The sequence below is a fragment of the Buceros rhinoceros genome, unplaced genomic scaffold (genome assembly GCF_000710305.1).
Source record: "Buceros rhinoceros silvestris isolate BGI_N320 unplaced genomic scaffold, ASM71030v1 scaffold13213, whole genome shotgun sequence".
In the NCBI taxonomy this organism is placed as follows: Eukaryota; Metazoa; Chordata; class Aves; order Bucerotiformes; family Bucerotidae; genus Buceros; species Buceros rhinoceros.
Window position 1 is genome coordinate 3633 of NW_010403105.1, and position 19363 is coordinate 22995.

The following is a 19363-nucleotide window of genomic DNA, read 5'->3' on the forward strand; positions in this document are numbered from 1 at the left end:
AAAAGCTCTATGAGACGGTATGGAGTAGAGGTGGCGATCTGAGTAGCTGTGTTACTTAGTGCAAATTGATGTAAGAACTTTTCTTCAGTTTTTTGGTTTTTCTTACTATTTCTGAAAATTTCATAAGCAGTCTTTATGTAGCCTAGCAGTTATATATTAGCATAATATGTTTATCAGCTGCTTTAACATCTGGGCATTACAGATCAATCTGGCATTCATTTGGCATAGAAAGAATGATTTGTAGTACCTTACAGGAGAACATAATCAGACATCAATGTCTTATGTTACTAGCCAAAGATCAAAGCAAAGCTGAATCAACAGACAGTTGGCAGTACATTTTGTTTATTACATCTCGGCACTTAAAATATTTGGCTTTATAGCCTGTTTTAGCTTATGCTGTTAAATTACTTACTTTATGAAGTTGTGAGTAGTAGAAGATACGGAACTTGTAGGCTAGCAGGCAACTTAAGTTTAATCAGTGCATGTAAGTATGAATGTTGTATTTAATATGTATAGCATAGTTTTTGACCATTATTGTTGTATTTGCAGCCAAGAGGCAACAGGAAACATGGTGCATCATTTATCATCACTAGAGCAATTACAGGTAAATATGAGTTGTTCTTATATTCATGACTCATAAGAACGGTGCCTGGAGTGCTTGTAAAATTTACAATTTCTGCACTTTAGGGTGACTAGTGTAATGGAAATAGAGACCAGGATGTTTTTTCAGAAAGGTGTTTTCTGATTATCAGTGTGGCTGTGTTATATTTCTGTCATCTTTGTGAGCTTTCTTTTTTCTGTTAGCTTATTGGGCCAAACTAATCAACCATACATCTAAGAAATTTAGAATCTCTGTTGTGTTTTGCAAAAAGTTGTTGAAGTTTTTTTTTTCCTCTAACAGCTCTTGCATTGGACAGTTTGCCAGTTACACATCTCCATAAGGAAGCTTTACATTCTGATTATATTACATTGCCGTTCAACACTTGGTTTATGCAGCAACTGAATTGCGTTTTCATCCTCTAGGCATTTCTCTTAGAGTTCTCAGAAACATGTAATATTCCTTTTTATCTGCCATTTGTATTTAATCTAAGAGTTCATTGGCCAAGGAAGAGGGGTTTTCCCTTAGAAATTCTCAGAAGTGAAAGAAAAAGCAACCGAGATTCTGTGTGCAGTAAACTGGAGAGTGTTTTAAAACCACTAGAGATGTAATTTTTGCCTCTTTTTGCATTTATAGGTCCTGCATTGTTTTTGCTTCGGTACATCTGGTACAGGTAGGTTTGATGAAAATAGTGCTTAATCTTTCTATTTGGTAATGTTTTATAGCTTTTTGATTTAATGGTAAGTTATTTTGAATGACAGTAAAATTGAACACTTGTTTAGAATATTGTCCAAGCAATGCTTAGAATATTCCCTTTTCGTGAGTTTAAGTTGTAACCACTTGAGTTGCCTATCTGAAGCTGAAGCCTATTTAGAAAAGAGGTGGTGTATATTAGCTTGATTTTTTGCTTTTATCAGAAGTCTAAATAAACTTGCAGTTGGAACATCATCTTTCTCAAAACAGATGTTTGTCCTCCCCAATCCCAACTGAGATAGTGCAAGTGAAGCTGGTTTTTTTTTTTTTTTTCTTAAGCCTAGATGACAGGTATGATGGCATGGCAGGATTTGCTTCCTTAGGAGTAATAATTCAGATTTTTTTTTTTCCTGACAATTCATACAAAAAGCATGATAACTAGTTGAGCACTCGCAACAGTATCCCTCCAGTTTATTGATGCTCTTGTAATGAGGAAGAGGGGGGCAAAACTGGATGCTGACCAGATTATAGTAATGAATAAACAATCAATTCCCTTAATATGTTGTTTTTTTCTGTTAAGCAAGGATGTTGTTAGCCTTCCTTGTGTGCAGGGTGCAGCGCTGATTCATGTTCAGTTGCTAAAACCTCCCAGGTGGTTGGTGGTTACCTTAAAGCTCAGTTGTCTGGCATGTATATCTTAGGCACTGCTTTTGTTAGGTGTATGTTATGTTCTGATTTAGCCTAATACTTTTTTGTTATTTCAGCCCTACAAAGTTTTCTCTGCCCACTGGACTGGTTCGTCTAGTTAGTAAGCAGATCAACTGGCACCTAGTACTTGCGAGGTAACCAGCTTACATGCTGTTCCATGTTCGGCAGTAGTGAATGCAGTAGCGCTTTCTCTCTTTGCCCCACCACCCCCATTGGTAACAATGTCAAGGTAGTATTGTGCTAAAGTCATGTTATTTGTTTTGGTCAAGAGAAGTACTGGAGGCTTTCACAAGGCAGTCTTGGGAAAGAAAGGTCAGTCTGCTACCTAGGGGCTTCCATGCTGCTGTCTTTCATGTAATGCATCTCTCGCGCAGGTCTTAAAGTCGTTCTAGCTTTTGAGAAGTGTGGCTTGCAGTGCAATTGTTCTCAAGCTCAAGTCCTTAATTTGATCAGTTAAAGACCTATAACTTGGCAGGATATATAATATAAATTGCTTATTTTAAAATTTGTGGCAGGTGAATGCATATCCTCAAGACTTGTCTGCTATTGTATGTATAGAGGAGAAGGGAGAGTTCCAGGGCTAGAACTGGCTGTTTTGCAGTAATTTTAGTAGCATCAGTGAGATCACTGGCTTTTAAAAATAGGCATAAATACATACAGAAAAATGGTTCAATGACAATGTTTTTGTTTATTGGGTGTTATTGCTGAATATGATCAGTGGTTCAGCAAGAACTCTGAATGTTGAGAGAGATGGTGATCCTTGAGAGAAGTGATAATCCTTCTGATGCACAACATGCCAGCTGCAATGTTGTGTGCTGGGTACAAAGACAGGAGACCTGCTCCTAAGAAGATGTCATAACTTGCTAAAGTATGATAGTTGTTTATTTCAGATAAAGCAATACATAATTTTAGATATTGCTGTTATAAAATTATCTATAAGAAACATCCGATTCTTATCTACCCTGCAACAAGATTTTAGGTGTTTCTGTTTCTTGGTACTACTAGAAAAGAGTGGCAGATACAGTTCAGTGATATGAAGGGAATCTTCTAGCACTGTTGTGGGTTTTTTTGTTTTTTTTTTTTTTTTGTTTGTTTGAAAGTTGATATTTCCCAATTTGTTTTGATTTATCAAAGACAAAATTTATATCTAACATTGCAGAAAAGTATCTAGAGCTCTTGATTCACATTCTGTAAGGACTGGACTTTAAACAAACTTTCACAACTGTATTTTTCTCTTTCAGCAATGGTAAATTGTTGGCAGTTGTTCAGGACCAATGTGTGGAAATCAGGTAACTTCATATTATCTGTTTCTTTATGACCACAGTTGTGGAGTTCTGAGAATATGTTTCTAGTAATTTACTAACTTAACTCGTAAACATTTTTTTTAATGTTATATATTTATTGTAAAAGACATGAACCTGTTGGAGCAGGTCCAGAGAAAAGCCACGAAAGTTGTCAGAGGGCTGGAGCACCCCTGCTGTGAGGACAGGCTGAGAGAGTTGGGGTTGTTTAGCCTGGAGAAGAGAAGGCTCCGGGGAAACCTTATTGTGGCCTTTCAGTATGTAAAGGTGGCTGATAAGAAAGATGGGGGAAAACTTCTTAAGGAGGGCCTGTTGTGATAGGACAAGGGGTAATAGTTTTAGAATAAAAGAGGTGAGATTTAGAATGGATATAAAGAAGAAATTTTTTACGAGGGTGATGGAACTCTGAGACAGGTTGCTCAAGGAGGTGGTAAATGCCCATCCCTGGAAACGTTCAAGGTCAGGTTGGACGGGACTCTGAGCAAGCTGATGTAGTTGAAGATGTCCCTGCTTTTTAGAGGAGGGTTGGACTAGGTGACCTTTACAGGTTCCTTCCAACTCCAAGCGTTCTGTGATTCTATGATCTGTATCTCTTTTTTGCAAGATGTGAAAGAAAAACAATCAAGATGCTTCAAAATACTAAACCCAAATCATGATCTTTCTAATCTTTGCCTTCCTGTTCTTCCTAGAAATTCTCTCCTAGTAAATGGGACAAGGACCTAGTATTCTGCTTCTCTGTAGGGTATCTGGCATGTATAATACTTCAGCTTATTTTAATAGTAGTGTGGATTGCCATAAAGACTGATGCTTTCTCTTTTTCTTCTGCCCTCTTAACAACAAGCTCTCCTTTTCCAGTTCAAGAACACATTTAGCTGTAGAATGGATCTTGATTGAGTGTGTTTACTTGCTTCACAAAAATCCATTTGCTAGAAGGTCAGACCTTCTATTTATATGTAAAAGAAGCAGTATATGAAAATTGTTCGTAAGAAGTGGTGTGAACACCATAAATGTCAGCTTATAGACTATTAAATAAATCTTGTGTTTCAACTGTATTAATGTAACTAGATTCTTCCATTGCTTCCAGAATTGTAACCTGGAAAATACTGGTGAGGTTTTTTTTTTCCTAGAGTTACATGCTGAAGTTCTGAAATCCTGTTTTGAACGACATCACTACTAAATGAGGGGCATTAGTATTTATGTGTTGGGAGGAGGGTTTCTGAAATACTGCTGTTACTGTTGCTGCCTAAGGGTGGAGGTTACTATCTGCCTGTTTGACCAAGTAGTTAAATATATGCAGGCCTTTGAATTGTGCACTTTAAGAGTATTTTTATAGTGTTTCATTTATTCTGTAAAATTGAATAGTGTTTTTTTTTTCTTGTTTAAATCCATATAAGTATTTTTCTGCAGGTCTGCAAAAGATGATTTTGGATCCATAGTTGGAAAATGTCAAGGTATGCAATGCATCATTACTTAGTGACATCATTGTCTGTTGTTCATGCACTGCTAAGTGGTGATGTTGGTTTGCGTTAAAGGTAGTGCTGTAATTTCTTAAAAGCATTGGGGAGGGTCTCTTAATAATTTTGCTTTGTGACTAGCTGCATTACCCTCCCTCCCCCTCTTCTTTTCATGATGATTAACATAAAAAACCTGAATTTGAAATTAAATAATAGTTAAAATGAATGAGTTTGGGAGACATAGCAGGTGCTGGGGGTGGTGTGTTGGTTTTCTTTTTTTTTTTTTTTCTTCAAGATAAGCTTGAAATGATGGTAGGCACCCTGCAATTTTTGATGCAGTTGACTTTATTCTGTTTAAGGGATTATATTCATATTGCATTTTTTAATAAATTTCTTCCATTTTCAAAGTGCCAAAGGATCCTAACCCTCAGTGGAGGCGAGTGGCCTGGAGTCATGATTGTACATTACTTGCTTATGCTGAAAGCACTGGAACAGTGAGAGTGTTTGACCTAATGGGTAGTGAGCTTTTGGTCATTTCACCAGTAAGTGCTCTCTCGGGTTATATACGAGTATAATATCACTTTTCATAAGCATAAAGGTTAATTTCCATTCTTTGGCCTTTTTTTAATCATGGCTTACTTTGGTAGTCATACTGTAAACATGCATGAAGATACCATGAAGTGTTTTCCTATAATGGATGTGTTATACTGAAGTTATGAGTAGCACTTGCAGAACAAGTATCTAGTCAGATTCTTCATCTTTCTTTTCTTTTTCTTAGAATTGTAGTAGATTTGCAGCTACATCAGATTGTTAAAGTACAGAATCAACTAATTAGTATGTGTGCAAATAATTACAGTTTGTAGTAGTAGCTTACAAATCAGCAGTTTATATGCAGAGTCACTTATAAATTGAGAAATATTGTTAATAGAGCAATATGAGGTTTTTTTTCTTGGTATGAGAATAGATAATTGCTGTTGGCTTGCTCTTTGCAATATGTTTTATATTTTGCGTATTCAAAGATTGTATTAAACTAATTTGAGAAGGTGGTTCAAGTGTATTTCCTTAGTATATTGTCTTTGCAGACTTTATAGTAATAAGATTTCTTCAAAATCAAGATAAAAGGAAGCGTATTTTTTTACTAATGTAAACTATGGAACTTGACTTTTTTAAATACATCTTTATACAGTTCTTTCAGTAACAGAGACACTTTTTTTTTTTATTTTTAAATCCTCTTTCTCTCTCAATGTCTGTCTGCATTTTTGGGTGAAGATAGCAAGATTTCCAGGAGATCTCAGTTATGCTATTGCTGGATTAATCTTTCTAGAATATAAAGCAAGTGCCCAATGGTCAGCTGAACTGCTTGTCATTAATTATCGTGGAGAACTAAGAAGTTACCTTGTAAGGTAAGCATAACTTTTGACTTGCTTTGAGAAGGCACAGTGAACTTCAAAGGAATTCTTTCCACTCTTTAAAGAAAATAAATCTGAAACAATGCATGTATTTTTTCCCCATGTTTAGTGTTGGAACAAATCAAAGCTTTCAAGAAAGTCATAGTTTCAGCTTTAGCAGCCATTATGCCCGTGGAATAACTACTGTCATTTATCATCCTGGTCACAGGTAAGTGTTCTGTTTGCTACCTGCCAATAATACTGAAATGATGAACAAAAATGGCAAGATAAATGGTGAATTGTGTTGGATAAGGAAGGGTAGAAAAAATTATCTATTTTAATATTGGTATTTAGTGAATCAGTAAAAATAAGTCATTTATCATTGTACCTATTGAAGAAACCCTAGTTGGTGACCTCACTTTACTAATGGAATGATGAAAATCAAGTTACGTCCCTTACTGTTTGAGCACCTTGCTTAAACAGCATTTTTTAGAATGTCAGGAATAGCTGCAAATGACATGTATGAATTTGATTGGGGCAAAGGCTGATGTGTAAGTGTTTGATTTTTTTCCTGTCTGGATTTGATTTCTGGACTTGTTGGCCACCCCATTTTCCTTGGTGTTCTGACTGGAACTGCCAAGCTTTGATGTTTAGAGTTGTTTTGTGATGTTTTCTCTGTTAGTAATGTGTTGAGTCCAGATACCAGGTTAGACAGATGGATGACAGATGGCAGACAGATGAGTGGACTCATTAACTGCCTGCTCTTAATCCACTGTAGTTGAAATAGGTCCTGGTTAGCCAATTACTTATGTTAAAAATGTGTCTACCTTTTTAATATCTAGTTGTTATATAACAAGATAAACTCCACCACATATTTTTCTATTTCTATTCAGTTGCAGGATCTAAACTTCCTTCTAGATATTTTTCTTCTATTAAATGTACTAGGATTGAATTTGTCAGTGCAGTATGTTATATCATTGTGTTGTTTTAAATGGAAATTAGGCTTGTCTATGGAATACCGGAAGAAACTCACTGTTTAAAGACTTGTTCTCATTCTTCACTGTTAAGTGAGCTGTCCTGTCTATCTTAGGAAAAAAAAGGCTATTAATGAAAAGTAGTTGTTCTTCTAGCTTATTACTTTCATAGGTTAATTTTGAGTATGGTTTCTTCTTTCAACGTAGTTCACATCTAGTAATTCCACGTAATCAATACTCATTATACTAAATGTAGAGTTTTGAGTTAGTAGCTTTGGATATGAAACTTTGGTAATCCTATCTGACCAAGACAACAGAACCTACTCATTCTTCCCTTTGATCACGCTAGGGTTAATGGTTCTTGACACTTGTTCCTAAAGTTATCTTTTCTGCTTCTAATAGTAGAAAGATTGATTATAACAGTGTGTGTTGCAGAGAATATTGGTTAATATTCAAAGTATGGTCATATAATTATGCTGACAATTGTAACAGATAGATGTGCTTGCTTTTAATTTTTGGTGAATATCTGAGTAAGTGATTACAGTATCTCCTGCTACGTGCAGCCAGTTGACTTGCTTTGTAAAGTTAAAAAACTGACATTTGAAAGAATGCACCATTGGATGGAATAGATGGAAAGCAGAAAGAACTGATGTTTTCCCTTGATGTAGGCAAGTCTTTTGTCTTCTGTTTTGAATTCACTTTGTGGTAGAAAACTTCTAAATTTGACATTAGAGAACCTTAAATTCGTGAGCAGAGTCTCTTCCTGAAATTGTCTTGTTATCCAAAAAAAAAAACCTGATAGGAGTTGAACGGAGGCAAATTGTACATTAAAGAAAATTGTAGATACATATGAAAACTTGGAATTTTTAATTGTTAGTACCATGAAATTTGATCACGTAACACAAGTTCAACTTTGTCACTTCATGCTTTCTTGCATGTCTCCAAGGATGAGCAAAAGGCTGGGGTCCTGAATGCCTTCTTTTCCTCAGTCTTTAGCAGTAAGACTAGTTGTTCTCTGTCCAGCCCCTTGTACTGGGGAGCAGAATGAAGCAGAATGAAGCAGGGATGGGGAGCAGAATGAAGCCCCATAATCCAAGAGGAAATGGTCAGTGACATACTACATCACTTAGACACCCACAAATCTATGGGGCCAGATGGGATCCACCCAAGGGTAGTGAGGGAGCTGGTGGAAGTGCTAACCAAAACACTTTCCATCATTTATCAGCAGTCCTGGCTAATGGGGGAGGTACTAATGAACTGAAGGTTAGCAAATGGGACACGCATCTACAAGAAGGGCCAGAAGGAGGATCCGGGGAACTACAGGCCTGTCAGTCTGACCTCGGTGCCAGGGAAGGTTGTGGAACAGATCATCCTGAGTGCCGTCACACAGTTTACAGGACAGCCAGGTGATCAGGTCCAGTCAGCATGGATTTATGAAAGGCTTGACTAACCTGGTCTCCTCCTATGACAAGGTGACATGCTTAGCGAATGAGGGAAAGGCTGTGGTGTTTGTCTACCTAGACTTTAGTAAAGCTTTTGACACAGCATTCTCCTGGAGAAAGCGGCTGTTCATGGCTTGGATGAGTGTGCTCTTCACTGGATAAAAAACTGGCTGGATGGTCAAACTCAAGGAATGGTGGTGGATGGATGGATGGAGTTAAATCCAGTTGGCAGCTGGGCACAGGTGGGTTCCCCAGGGCTCAGTATTGGGTCTTGTTCTCTTTAACATCTTTATCAACAATCTGGATGAGGGGATCAAGTGCACCCTCAGTAGGTTTACAGATGACACCAAGTTAGGTGGGAGTTTTGATCTGCTTGAAGGTCAGAAGGCTCTGCAGAGGGATCTGGACAGGCTGGATTGATGAGCCGAGGCCAATGGGCTGAGGTTCAACAACGCCAAGTGCTGTGTCCTGCCCTTGGCGCCCCAACAACCCCCTGTCATGCTACAGGCTTTGGGAAAAGTGGCTGAAAAGTTGCACAGTGAAAAGAACCTGGGGATGTTGATCAACAGCTGATTGAATATGAGCCAGCAGTGTGCCCAGGTAACCAAGAAGGCCAACAGCATCCTGCTTGTATCAGAAATCGTGTGGCCATCAGAAGGGGGAAGTGATTGTCCTCTTGTACTCGGCACTGGTGAAGGCCACACCTTGAATACTGTGTCCAGTTTTGGGTCCCTCCCTTCAGGAGTGACACTGAGGTTCTGGAGGATGTCCAGAGAAGAGCAACGAAGCTGGTGAAGGGTCTAGAGCGTAAGCTCCTTATGAGGAGCAGCTGAAGGAGCTGTGGTTGTTCAGCCTGGAGAAGAGGAGGCTGAGGGGAGACCTTATCACTCTCTACAACTACCTGAAAGGAGGTTGTAGCAAGGTGGGAGTCAGTGTGTTCTCCCGAGTAACAAGTGATCGGACAAGATGAAATGACATAGAGTTGCACCAGAGGATGTTTAGGTTGGATATTATGAAAAAATTTCTTCACTGAAAGGCTTGTGGGGCACTGGAACAGACTGTCCGGGGAAGTCCAGTGGAGTCCCCATCCCTAAAACGTGTTTAAAAGACGTGTAGATGTGGTGTTTAGTAACATGGTTTAGTTGTGAACTTGGCAGTGCTGGGTTAGTAGTTGGACTTGATGATCTTGAAGGTTTCTTCCAAAAAAAATGATTCTGTGATTCTTAAGTTATTGATTATTAAGTTAACATCGCTTTGTGACCCATCCAGAGTGGCATAAAGCTATAGCTGATAATGGTGTGATTTGAGAACTCGAAGTATTAGGCCAGGAAAAATAATTTTTTACATTTACTGGGATGAAAAGTGTTGTTGGCATGGTATCTTCTTTTGAGCGTGAGTAATGTAAAAAAGAAAAAAGTAAACAGGAGGAAAACCTCTCCTGTGCTGCTCCCAGACTACTTGTCAACTTGTTATTTTGGAGTCATCTCCTGTCTAGTCCTGAAAAAATAATTGGTAAACAAGGCCAGGTCTTTGCTGAGGCTCTCAGGAGTACCTTTCTTTTTCTTTTGATGCCTGTTGTGTTATCCATCTTAATAGCTTCTGCCCCTGCTGTTGCATTTTGCTCTCTGAAAAGCTTTTTAAAATTTTAAGTATGTTCTTCCATGATGAATTTCTCAGCCATCCTGGGAAAAGGCTTTTTATCTTGAGGTTGTGTGTTTTGTGTGTGTCTGAACTGATATGACATCTTCATTCCAGCTGTCACCGAGTTTCATTCATCCTAAAAGATACTTCTGAATTATAAATATGTTGTACTGTGTGTGACAGTTTTTCCAAAATTTCTTTGAAAAGATTTATCTTGATGGAGTTTTTGAGAGCTCGTTCAGGCAGTTTTGGAGCTCCTACTGTCACTACTATTGACTATTCTTCTCTTTGTCTTTGTGCTACTATTTGTCTCTTAGTCACTTCTGGCACAGGGCGGTCAGTTGTAATTGAGTTCTAGTCTCTGCTGCTGTTGAAATTTTTAATTTAGTGGCATGTTGCAATGGAAGCTGAGCCTTGTGGAAGAATTTAGATGCCTATGGATGAACAAGATGATACATAATTAAATTTCCAGAAGATTATGCCTGCAGTTTCCTGGTTATTAGGAGTCAGTAGCTGTGTTGTTGCGATTTCATGAAGTTACTGAGTACTGAATATTAATTTTTTTTTAAGGTTTCCTCATGGACAGAGTGTGAAAGAGATACATGTAAAACTTGCTTTCTGTGCTAAAAAAAGTTAGGAAATCATCACTTTGAGTAATGATTGACCTTGCCAACATTCTTCAGAGTTTTAGTATGTGTTTTCAAGTTCACTGACATTAGCTGGTGTGCGTAGACGTGAGTATCCTAACATGTTTGTTCTTGACTAGCTGAAATGGACATAAACTTCATCATTTGCAGCAGAGTAGATAAGTATTTTGCTCTAAAAACTGATTTGAGCTGTTACAAGGAATTTCACATGGCGTGCTATACCTCTGCTGAAAGTTCATTTCACTGGTAAAGGTGTGTGCTGCAAGGTATTTGAAAACTTGTTACGTCCTTGTTTTTAAACGAAGTTCCTCAGAAGAACTAGGTAGCATGTCTAAAAGGTGGCTTTTGTACAAGTTGGGGACAGCGCTTGTGTTCTTTGATCAGTGGCAGTGTGTCTGGTAGAATGATCGTAGGCAGAGGAAAGTTGTAGAATGGAAACATTGAGGGAAGGAAAAATAAAAAAATATGCAGAAAGGAATCAAACAAATGAGTTATTAAGTGTATGATGTTTAATCTGTGAAATTTTTCTCCTCCAACCTGCACTTTTCCCCAGTAATCAGCAGAAAATTTGATATTAAAATATTTTTTGTAGTTCTGAGAACAGTGGTATTTATTGGTGGCTGTATGTCGTGTTATTTTTTTCCGTGTTCCTGAAGGATTCTTGTTTTCCTTGGTTAAAGTCACTTTCTTCATGAAAGAGTAACAAACTTCAAGTAGTTTCTAGTATTTGTTATTGTTCCAAAGTTAAAAGAAATGAAATCTATTATTTTGCCCTCCTTGTTGCTTCTGATTTCCTCAGTTGCTTAAGTATGGAATTGCTTAAATATTCTGGTTTTCAATGTCTGCCTTTCCGTTATCGTAGTTTTTAATCACCCCCTGTAGTCTTTAAGAGTCCTGGTAGCAGAGGCATCCTCAGATCAAATGTTATGTGTTAAAGCGGTGTCTTCGTAAGTTCTGCTGAGTTCCAGTCCAAATGTTTACTTGAGAATTGTCCGACCACTTGACCAGTCTGAGCAATCAGTGTTAGGACCAAACAGTTGATGTTGGCTGGAAACTTTTAGAACATAAAGCAGCTTGTGTTCATTTAAGATGTAAAGTTTGTCTCATAAAAGGCTTAGTGCAGGCTTACACTATAGTTTGTTCAGGGAAGAGGTGTGCGCTGTAAGAGTTCTGTGTTCTTTTAACACCGGGATCGCCGTGCTCACTGAGCAGCAGTCATATTCTTTGCTTAACAAGTAGTATTTAAGGTGAAGTTTCTCTGGCAGATTGCATAATGCTGAAGTACAGTCCTCACTGGCTGCTACATCTCGGTCTCTCCCTGGCTGTCTAACACCATGCTTTGCTAGTCGTTGTCATATTCATAACCCAGTTCCTGTGCCAAGTATCTAAGGGAAAGCTATGATAGGAGAATTTTGTCTGCTTTCTTCCCATGTTGTCACTACCAAGATTGTACGCAGATTACTCAGGAAGTGTGTTTGCTTCCACAGGCTATTCAGGTTACCATTTGTAAGGATTCTGCACTACTCGTGGTACATTTTCTTGCTCCTGTAGGAATCGCTTTATTCCTTAAATGATAACATAGTTTCTTCTTGGTGTTCTGCAGCAAGAAACCACTGTGTCCTGGGTGTTTCCGTGTTAATGATGATGGCAGACCAAGAGTCTCTATGGCTGTTTTTGAGGAAAATGGTGAAAGTGGTTTCTGTTTTGCTGTCTTAGGCAACTCTTTACACCACAAAATAACCTAAATGCCTAAGAACCTTAACGGAACGTAAGCACCCACAGTATAAGTCTTCTTGCTGTATGTTTGTGAATAGCATGACACCTGGGAATGTTACATCAGTTTTACTGACCTCTTAAAGAGGATTATATGTAGAAAGAATTTTTTCCTCTATCTCTCTTTTCTTCAGTTGACTTGTGCAGGAAGTGTTTTGAAATACAGCTCTCGGTGTGATTTGAGTGTATGAGTGTCAGCCACTAGGTGGTAGAACATTTCAAGAGTAAGGCAGACTTTGGTAAAGGACTTTTCTCAGGGCTGAATTTCGTTTTTTTCCAATCTGTCCCTTTTTTGTAGATACTTTACTTTTTGATGGATTGTTCACTAAAATGGTGCTTCCAAACAAACATAGACATCTGTTCTCAAAGTTTTTGATAAAGTAATTGTCAGTTAAATACAGAACTAGTTGTTAGTAAGGTGAAAGGACTTCAAGGGAAAATATTTTCATACATTTTAGTGGTAATCAGAAATTTCAAGAGTTCCCTCAAAGCTTTTAAAGTATCATCTACAGTGTGGAAAAAAATTATTGTATGCACACGTGTAATTGGTAGAGTGGCCTTAGAAAACAAAAGTGAAAAAACCTGATGCATTTGATTCCAAAATAAAAGAGAAGTATCTTTTGTATCACATCTGAATAAATGGAAATCTAATGCTTAAGCAGAACATCTGGAACTTTTCATAACCTTAAGCTGTAAATGTTACTATTCTTTGAGGGTAAGGGAGAAACTAAAATTGATAGCCAGACATATTTTAAATGTTGGAAATTGTGCCTTATTTGGAAAGCTAGATATGAGAGTGGATGGGGTAAATCCCACAAATAACAAGTGTTACTCAAGTAATATTTAACTCTTTAATCTTCAGGGTGTTTATTCACAGACAAAACTCACTGGGGCTGCTAGGTATCTTAGTATACTTAGTCTTCTTGTTACTGCAAGTAAACTGATATAGTTCTGACTTAAGACAATTAAGAAAACAAATTAAGTGGCAGTATATGAAACCATAATATGCCTTTATATATTTTTACAGACTTCTCCTTGTAGGAGGCTGTGAAACAGATGAAGATGGAGTATCTAAAGCAGCTGGTTGTGGGATATCTGCTTGGAGAATTCTGTCAGGCTCTCCCCATTATAAACAGGTTACTAGTTATGAAGATGACATTAGAACAGTAAGTGTGTCTCCTCATTTTATTGGATGAGTATTGTCACTGGCAGAATTATTTAACTGGAAGTTCAGTATGAATTCTCTTCTTGAAAGAAGTATTTAATGCAATGTTTTGCTATTTTGTAAGCTATGATATGAAGTTCGAATAAGTTATCTCTTCCCCCCAGCATCTATTTTTGCTTTTTCTGTAGTGTGGTTTGAACTTGTAAGATCTTAATTATCACTTGTGTTTTTTTTTTTTTTAAAAAAAAAAAACAAACCAAAACAAACAACAACAAAACCCAAGAAACAACAACAAAAAAATTGAAACATGGAAATATGCACAGTCCTTAGTTGTCTATAGTGATATGTTACCTATCTTTGTGGGAAAAAATTCCAGTTATTTTTGTCTTTTTTGTAACTTCATAACAAAAGGCAGCACACTTGAAATAAATGTTTTAGTTTAAGTCTGACTCTTGATTTCTTTTGCTTCTTATGGAAGTATATGTTTGATTTAATAACAACTACAGTTTGGATATGCTGAAATCAATTTATAGTATACTAGCATAAATTCCAATATCTACTCTTACATAGGTATTGCTTAGTACTTTAAAAGTGAGCTGTTACTTTCACTGCAAATGGGTTGTGCTTTCTGTGGCATGATACATACCTAACGAAAAGGGCAAAGTTATATAAACGGCATTTTATTATCCTTGTATTCTTTTAAAGTAAGCAGTCTTACTGAATTTTAAATATTCTTGCACAGTTGTTTTAGTACTTTCGATATGACTTAGGTTTTGGTATATAAAACAATGTATGAGATTGTCTTTCACTGTACATGTTTCTCTTACAGGCACAAAGAAGATTATTAAGGATTATGAATTTAAGATTTTACAGCAGACGGCAAGCAGAACAGGTATTAAGGTCGAGGTCTACCTTAGAAATGTATTTTACTAGCATAATTGTCCGTTCATGACTGCCTGAAAGACCTGAGTGGAAGTAGTTTATAATTTATGCAACTTAAGAATTAAGATTTCTATAAAACTTGTAAAAAATAAGTTTTTAGCATTAAATGGAGTAGTTTGCCATGTATTTGGTTTTTTAAAAAATGGAATTAGTTCATCTATGCCTGAGAGAGAAATAAGAGGAGCAAAACCTGGCCTCCTGTACTAGCCCCCCTCTCACTAGAGAACAAACAAAAAACTGCTTACCTTACAGCTGAACATTTTTATACCATCTGGGGATTTAAAAATTAGTGGATTCAAACTAATAATTCATGACCTAAATAGGGCAGACACAAAGACTTGATTTTTACAGTCTGTTATAAGTTACTATGGCAACATTTTGCTAAGTAGCTTCAGAGGTTTATTATGGGTCAGACTTCTACTGCTGGGATGCATGTGAACTTAATGAAACTGCTGATCAAGATCAACTTGTTCTTAACAAACCCTGGGTATGGGTCTTGTATTCTCTCAGCTGAATGAGTGTTAAATCTTGGGAAGTCATGCTGAGGTGTGTGTGCTTTCTATGATTCTAAGACTTTGCACACGGTGCTTGTGGCTTTCTTCTACGTGCCTTAGGAGCTATTCATGCAGTACTGCACCACCTTCTATCTCTTGTCTACTGCTTATGTGTAGCCTTTCTTTGATTCCTTTTTTTTAATCTCCCTTTCCCTCCTTGTAAAAAATAAAAATTGTTTCCCGTTCTTTTGCTTTACAAGGAAAGAACAGTAGAGAATCTAACACCCTCACTGTGTCCTCCTGAGAGGAAAAATGGCTGGTCTGAAGTTAGATGGGCTTTGGAAGTTATTTTAATAGATTCTTGGCATGTCTAGGTGACCGGTTAAAAGAAGAAATTGCATGGTTGATTGAAAGGGGAAAACAAATGTTTCTGAATCTCTCTCAAGGGTGGAATGGGGAGAGATTTTACTTGCTTCACTGAAAATATAGAAGAGAAGGCTGAAGTAAACTTTTTGTAATGGAAAGCTAGTACTGAGCATAGCTGTACTAAACTTCAACTTCATTGCATTTGCCAGTACTAAATTTACAAAGAAAAGCAGAGATTGTTATTCATCCTTGAATGCTTTAGTCTGATTTCAGAGATTATGATTTAAATATATGAGGTATTGTTTATAGACTTAGGGGGAAATTTGCAAGTGTCAAGGCATGACAGGCACATTAGAACTAGCTATTTTGGGATTTGGTTCTTAGTGTTGCTAACTTAATGACTCTTACAAAGTGTAAAGAGTCAACCTGCTGAGGTTATCAGTATCTTGTTCTGCAGTTCCCTTAAGTTGACAAGCTCTTTACTGAGGCAGCATTGCCTGCTTTGCCAAAGGACTAATAATGTTTATAGATAACAATGCTTGGGTGGTAAATTTGAATGTGTAAATGACCACCCAACATCTAAATTCAACAGTGTCACCGGTTTGGCCGAGGTGAGCCCCTACCACAAACAGCAAGAGAATTAATACTGACTACTGAGTAAATGGTTAACTCTTTTTAAGATCTGTGGTTTGTACCACTGATTATTTATCTGAATGGGTTATGTATTTTAGCTATATGTTTCAAAGTCTTTAGCTTGTTCTTTGACCTATATGCCTGCAAATTTATTTGTAAAGAGAGAATTGCCATTAGTAGGCATGTAAGATTCCTTGGCAAAATACAGGACACGTTGCAGTACTTTAGCTGCTTAAGAGAATAATCAGAGAATACTTAAGAAATTTTTTGTAATATAAATAATTATTGATTGGTTTTAAAAAAATCCTTTCAATTAAAAACACAGTTTAAGTTTGGATTTAAGTAGTGCACTCAATAGCTGCAAACCGCTGTACAACGGTGAGCCATGATTGTCATTGTTTCTGTGGCATAGCTAGAATTTAAAACGGCCTAAGAAATAAAGTAAAAATAATAATAAAAAACCCCAAACCTAAACACACAAATATACCTTAAAAAATATTGTCATCTTCAAATGATACCTACCACTAATGTGCTGTAGAAATGCCACTAAAACTTCTTAATCTGATGGACATCTAGTAATTTTTCAGTACTTCATTTATGTTGGGTTATTTTCCAAGAAGGGAGGTGCTGGTTTAAAAATTGCTTAGCTGCAGACTTGGACTGTCTAAAATTACTATAGGATGAATCTTTATTAAAGAGTTTTTAAAAGCGAACTGCACTAACAAAATGAAATTTTACGAACAATGTAGAATCGTAGAATGGTTTGAGTTGGAAGAGACCTTTAAAGGTCATCTGGTCCAAACCCACGCATTATGCAAATACGTCTTTAGGTCAGGTTGCTCAGAGCCTCATCCAGCCTGACCTTGAATGTTTTCAGGGATGGAGCTTCTGCAACCTCGCTGGGCAACCTGTGGGATTTGGAATTTCTGGGAATCGACATTGTGCTGTCTTTCAGTGAAGAACAGACTTTGAGAGTCTTATGATCTTTCTGAAAACATAGAAGTTGTGTTGGGGGCAGGGGCAACAAATATGAATTATATTTTCAGAAATTGTTATGCATTGCCAGTGGCATTGTTTGACTTTAAAATTTGGATGTATATTTAGAGGCTTTTGGTTTGTGGGAATAGTGTATAGATCCAGTTGTAATTGTGTGGGAATTTGTGAATCCTTGAGGAAATACTTGGTTAGAAGAATATTTTGCCTCTTAAAACATCAGAGCTGAAGGAAAACTTAATCCAGGAGAATTTTTGTAGCCTTGATGAAGTTTGCTTACACAACTTGAATTATTTCATCCATATGGACTTAGCCTAATGTTTCTTATATTGCTCCCTAGTCTATGGTTACCCAAGAGTTTTGTAAATTCCGATTCAGCGTCCTGAAATGAACTCTGTACTACTCCAAGATCTCTTAATCTGTGTATCTCTTGAATCCCCCTATTTTATTTTTTATTTTATTTTATTGTAATAATACCCACCCAAAAGTTTGCTCCTAGAGAGGAATACTAAGCTGTGGTTTGGTAACAGTCTTCCTTGGGTGGACCTGAGAGGCAGGACAGTAGAATATTTTCTTCTGAATATTCTTCTGAATATTTTCTCTGAACAGAGAAAACCTTCTGGTTTTTCTCTAAGTAGCTCTGTGAGTTTTCCTAGCAATGCCACTCTTTAAAATTTTATTTGCTGTATAATAATGTGATACCAAAGTTCACATTCCATTATAGCAGAGTTCTTTGTTTATACAGGTTGTTTTTAGTCTTCCATGCACCGTTGATACTTTACCTTTATAATGTCTTCTAGCATAGTTCTTTTAAATTTTTTTTTTCTTTGTCCTAAAATACAAAAAAATAGTTCAGGGTTTGGGGATTTTTTGGGTATTCCTGGATATGTGTGGGTTTTTTGTTTGCTTGTTTTGTTTTCAGGGTTTTTGGGTTTTTTTTTTTTTTTACTTTGCTGACATAATGTTTGGCAGGATGGAGTTTTCAAGATGAATCTTTCTCCTGATGGAGCTCTTCTGGCAGCTATTCATTTCTCAGGAAAACTGACGATCTGGTCTGTTCCATCTCTCAGACAGCAAGGAGAATGGGACCAAACTGATCAGGTAAGATGGATGTAAATGTTTAGAAACTTGCAGTCTGTATCTTAATCTTCTGGAGATGTGTTTTCCTAGGAGATGAGAGAGTAGTTCAGATAACTGTGCTACATACTATCTTTCCAGTTACAAAAACATGGAGTTGTTTAGTTTGGAAGAGACCTTTCAGATCATCAAGTCCAACCCTCATCTCACCACAATCTCCTTTCAGGTAGTTGTAGAGAATAAGGCTCCCCTGAGCCTCCTTCAGGCTAAACAACCCCAGTTCTCTCAGACGCTCCTCATAGGGCTTGTTCTCTAGATCCTTCACCAGCTTTCTTACACTTCTTTGGACGTGCTCCAGCACCTCAATGTCATTCTTGTAGGGAGGGGCCCAAAACTGAATACAGTGGTTTCGGTGTGGCCTCACCAGTGCTGAGTACAGGGGGACAATCACTTCCTTACTCCTACTGGCCACACCATTGTTGATATAAGTCAGGATGACATTGGCCTTCTTGGCCACCTTAGCACACTGCTGGCCCATAGTCCACTCCATATTTTTCAAGAGCTCCATATTTACTTTAACAATGATCTTTCTATGTTTTAACCATAAGACTTAAAAATTAAAAATTAAAAGAAAGAATCAGTTGTGAGGCAGTGAGTTTTTCATGAGGCATTTTGGTGCCTAGTAGGTAACACTGCTAGAAGCAGACTAAAATGCTATTTTTAGATATGAGTGGAGGCCAACACAGGGTAACTTTGTTGGAATAGTTGAAACCAAATTCTCCTAGGTGTCTAATATGTTCATCTGTTCCTTAAAATTTACCTTACCTTCTGTCAGATGACGGTCCAGAATAGTTTCTTCGTGTTGGTATTAATAATTCACATGCTTTCTACAGGAATTGGTTTGCAAAACAAAGTAAGAAAAAATTAGGAATTGCCCTGACACTGGCAAACTTTTGACTAGTGAAAATTTAAACACTGGAAATTGAAAACTGATTAGTTTTCAAAGAAAATTCCAAATGACTAATGCACTCTCTGTGTAAAGATAACACTTTATTTAAATGAGGAAAATATACC

General features: G+C 37.2%; 1 protein-coding gene across 1 annotated transcript in view; it reads left to right on the forward strand.

The window, feature by feature from the left end:
- Positions 1-549: 549 nt before the first annotated feature.
- The window catches only part of NBAS (neuroblastoma amplified sequence), a gene marked incomplete at both ends in the record, with an annotated part of 71699 nt that continues 52885 nt past the window's right edge, over positions 550-19363 (forward strand). The window contains 11 exons of the mRNA XM_010132883.1: positions 550-604; positions 1235-1271; positions 2056-2133; positions 3241-3288; positions 4708-4751; positions 5163-5312; positions 6040-6157; positions 6273-6371; positions 13647-13791; positions 14614-14676; positions 18185-18313. Coding sequence (XP_010131185.1) covers positions 550-604; positions 1235-1271; positions 2056-2133; positions 3241-3288; positions 4708-4751; positions 5163-5312; positions 6040-6157; positions 6273-6371; positions 13647-13791; positions 14614-14676; positions 18185-18313 — 966 coding nt within the window. The remainder of the gene's footprint in view (positions 605-1234; positions 1272-2055; positions 2134-3240; positions 3289-4707; positions 4752-5162; positions 5313-6039; positions 6158-6272; positions 6372-13646; positions 13792-14613; positions 14677-18184; positions 18314-19363) is intronic.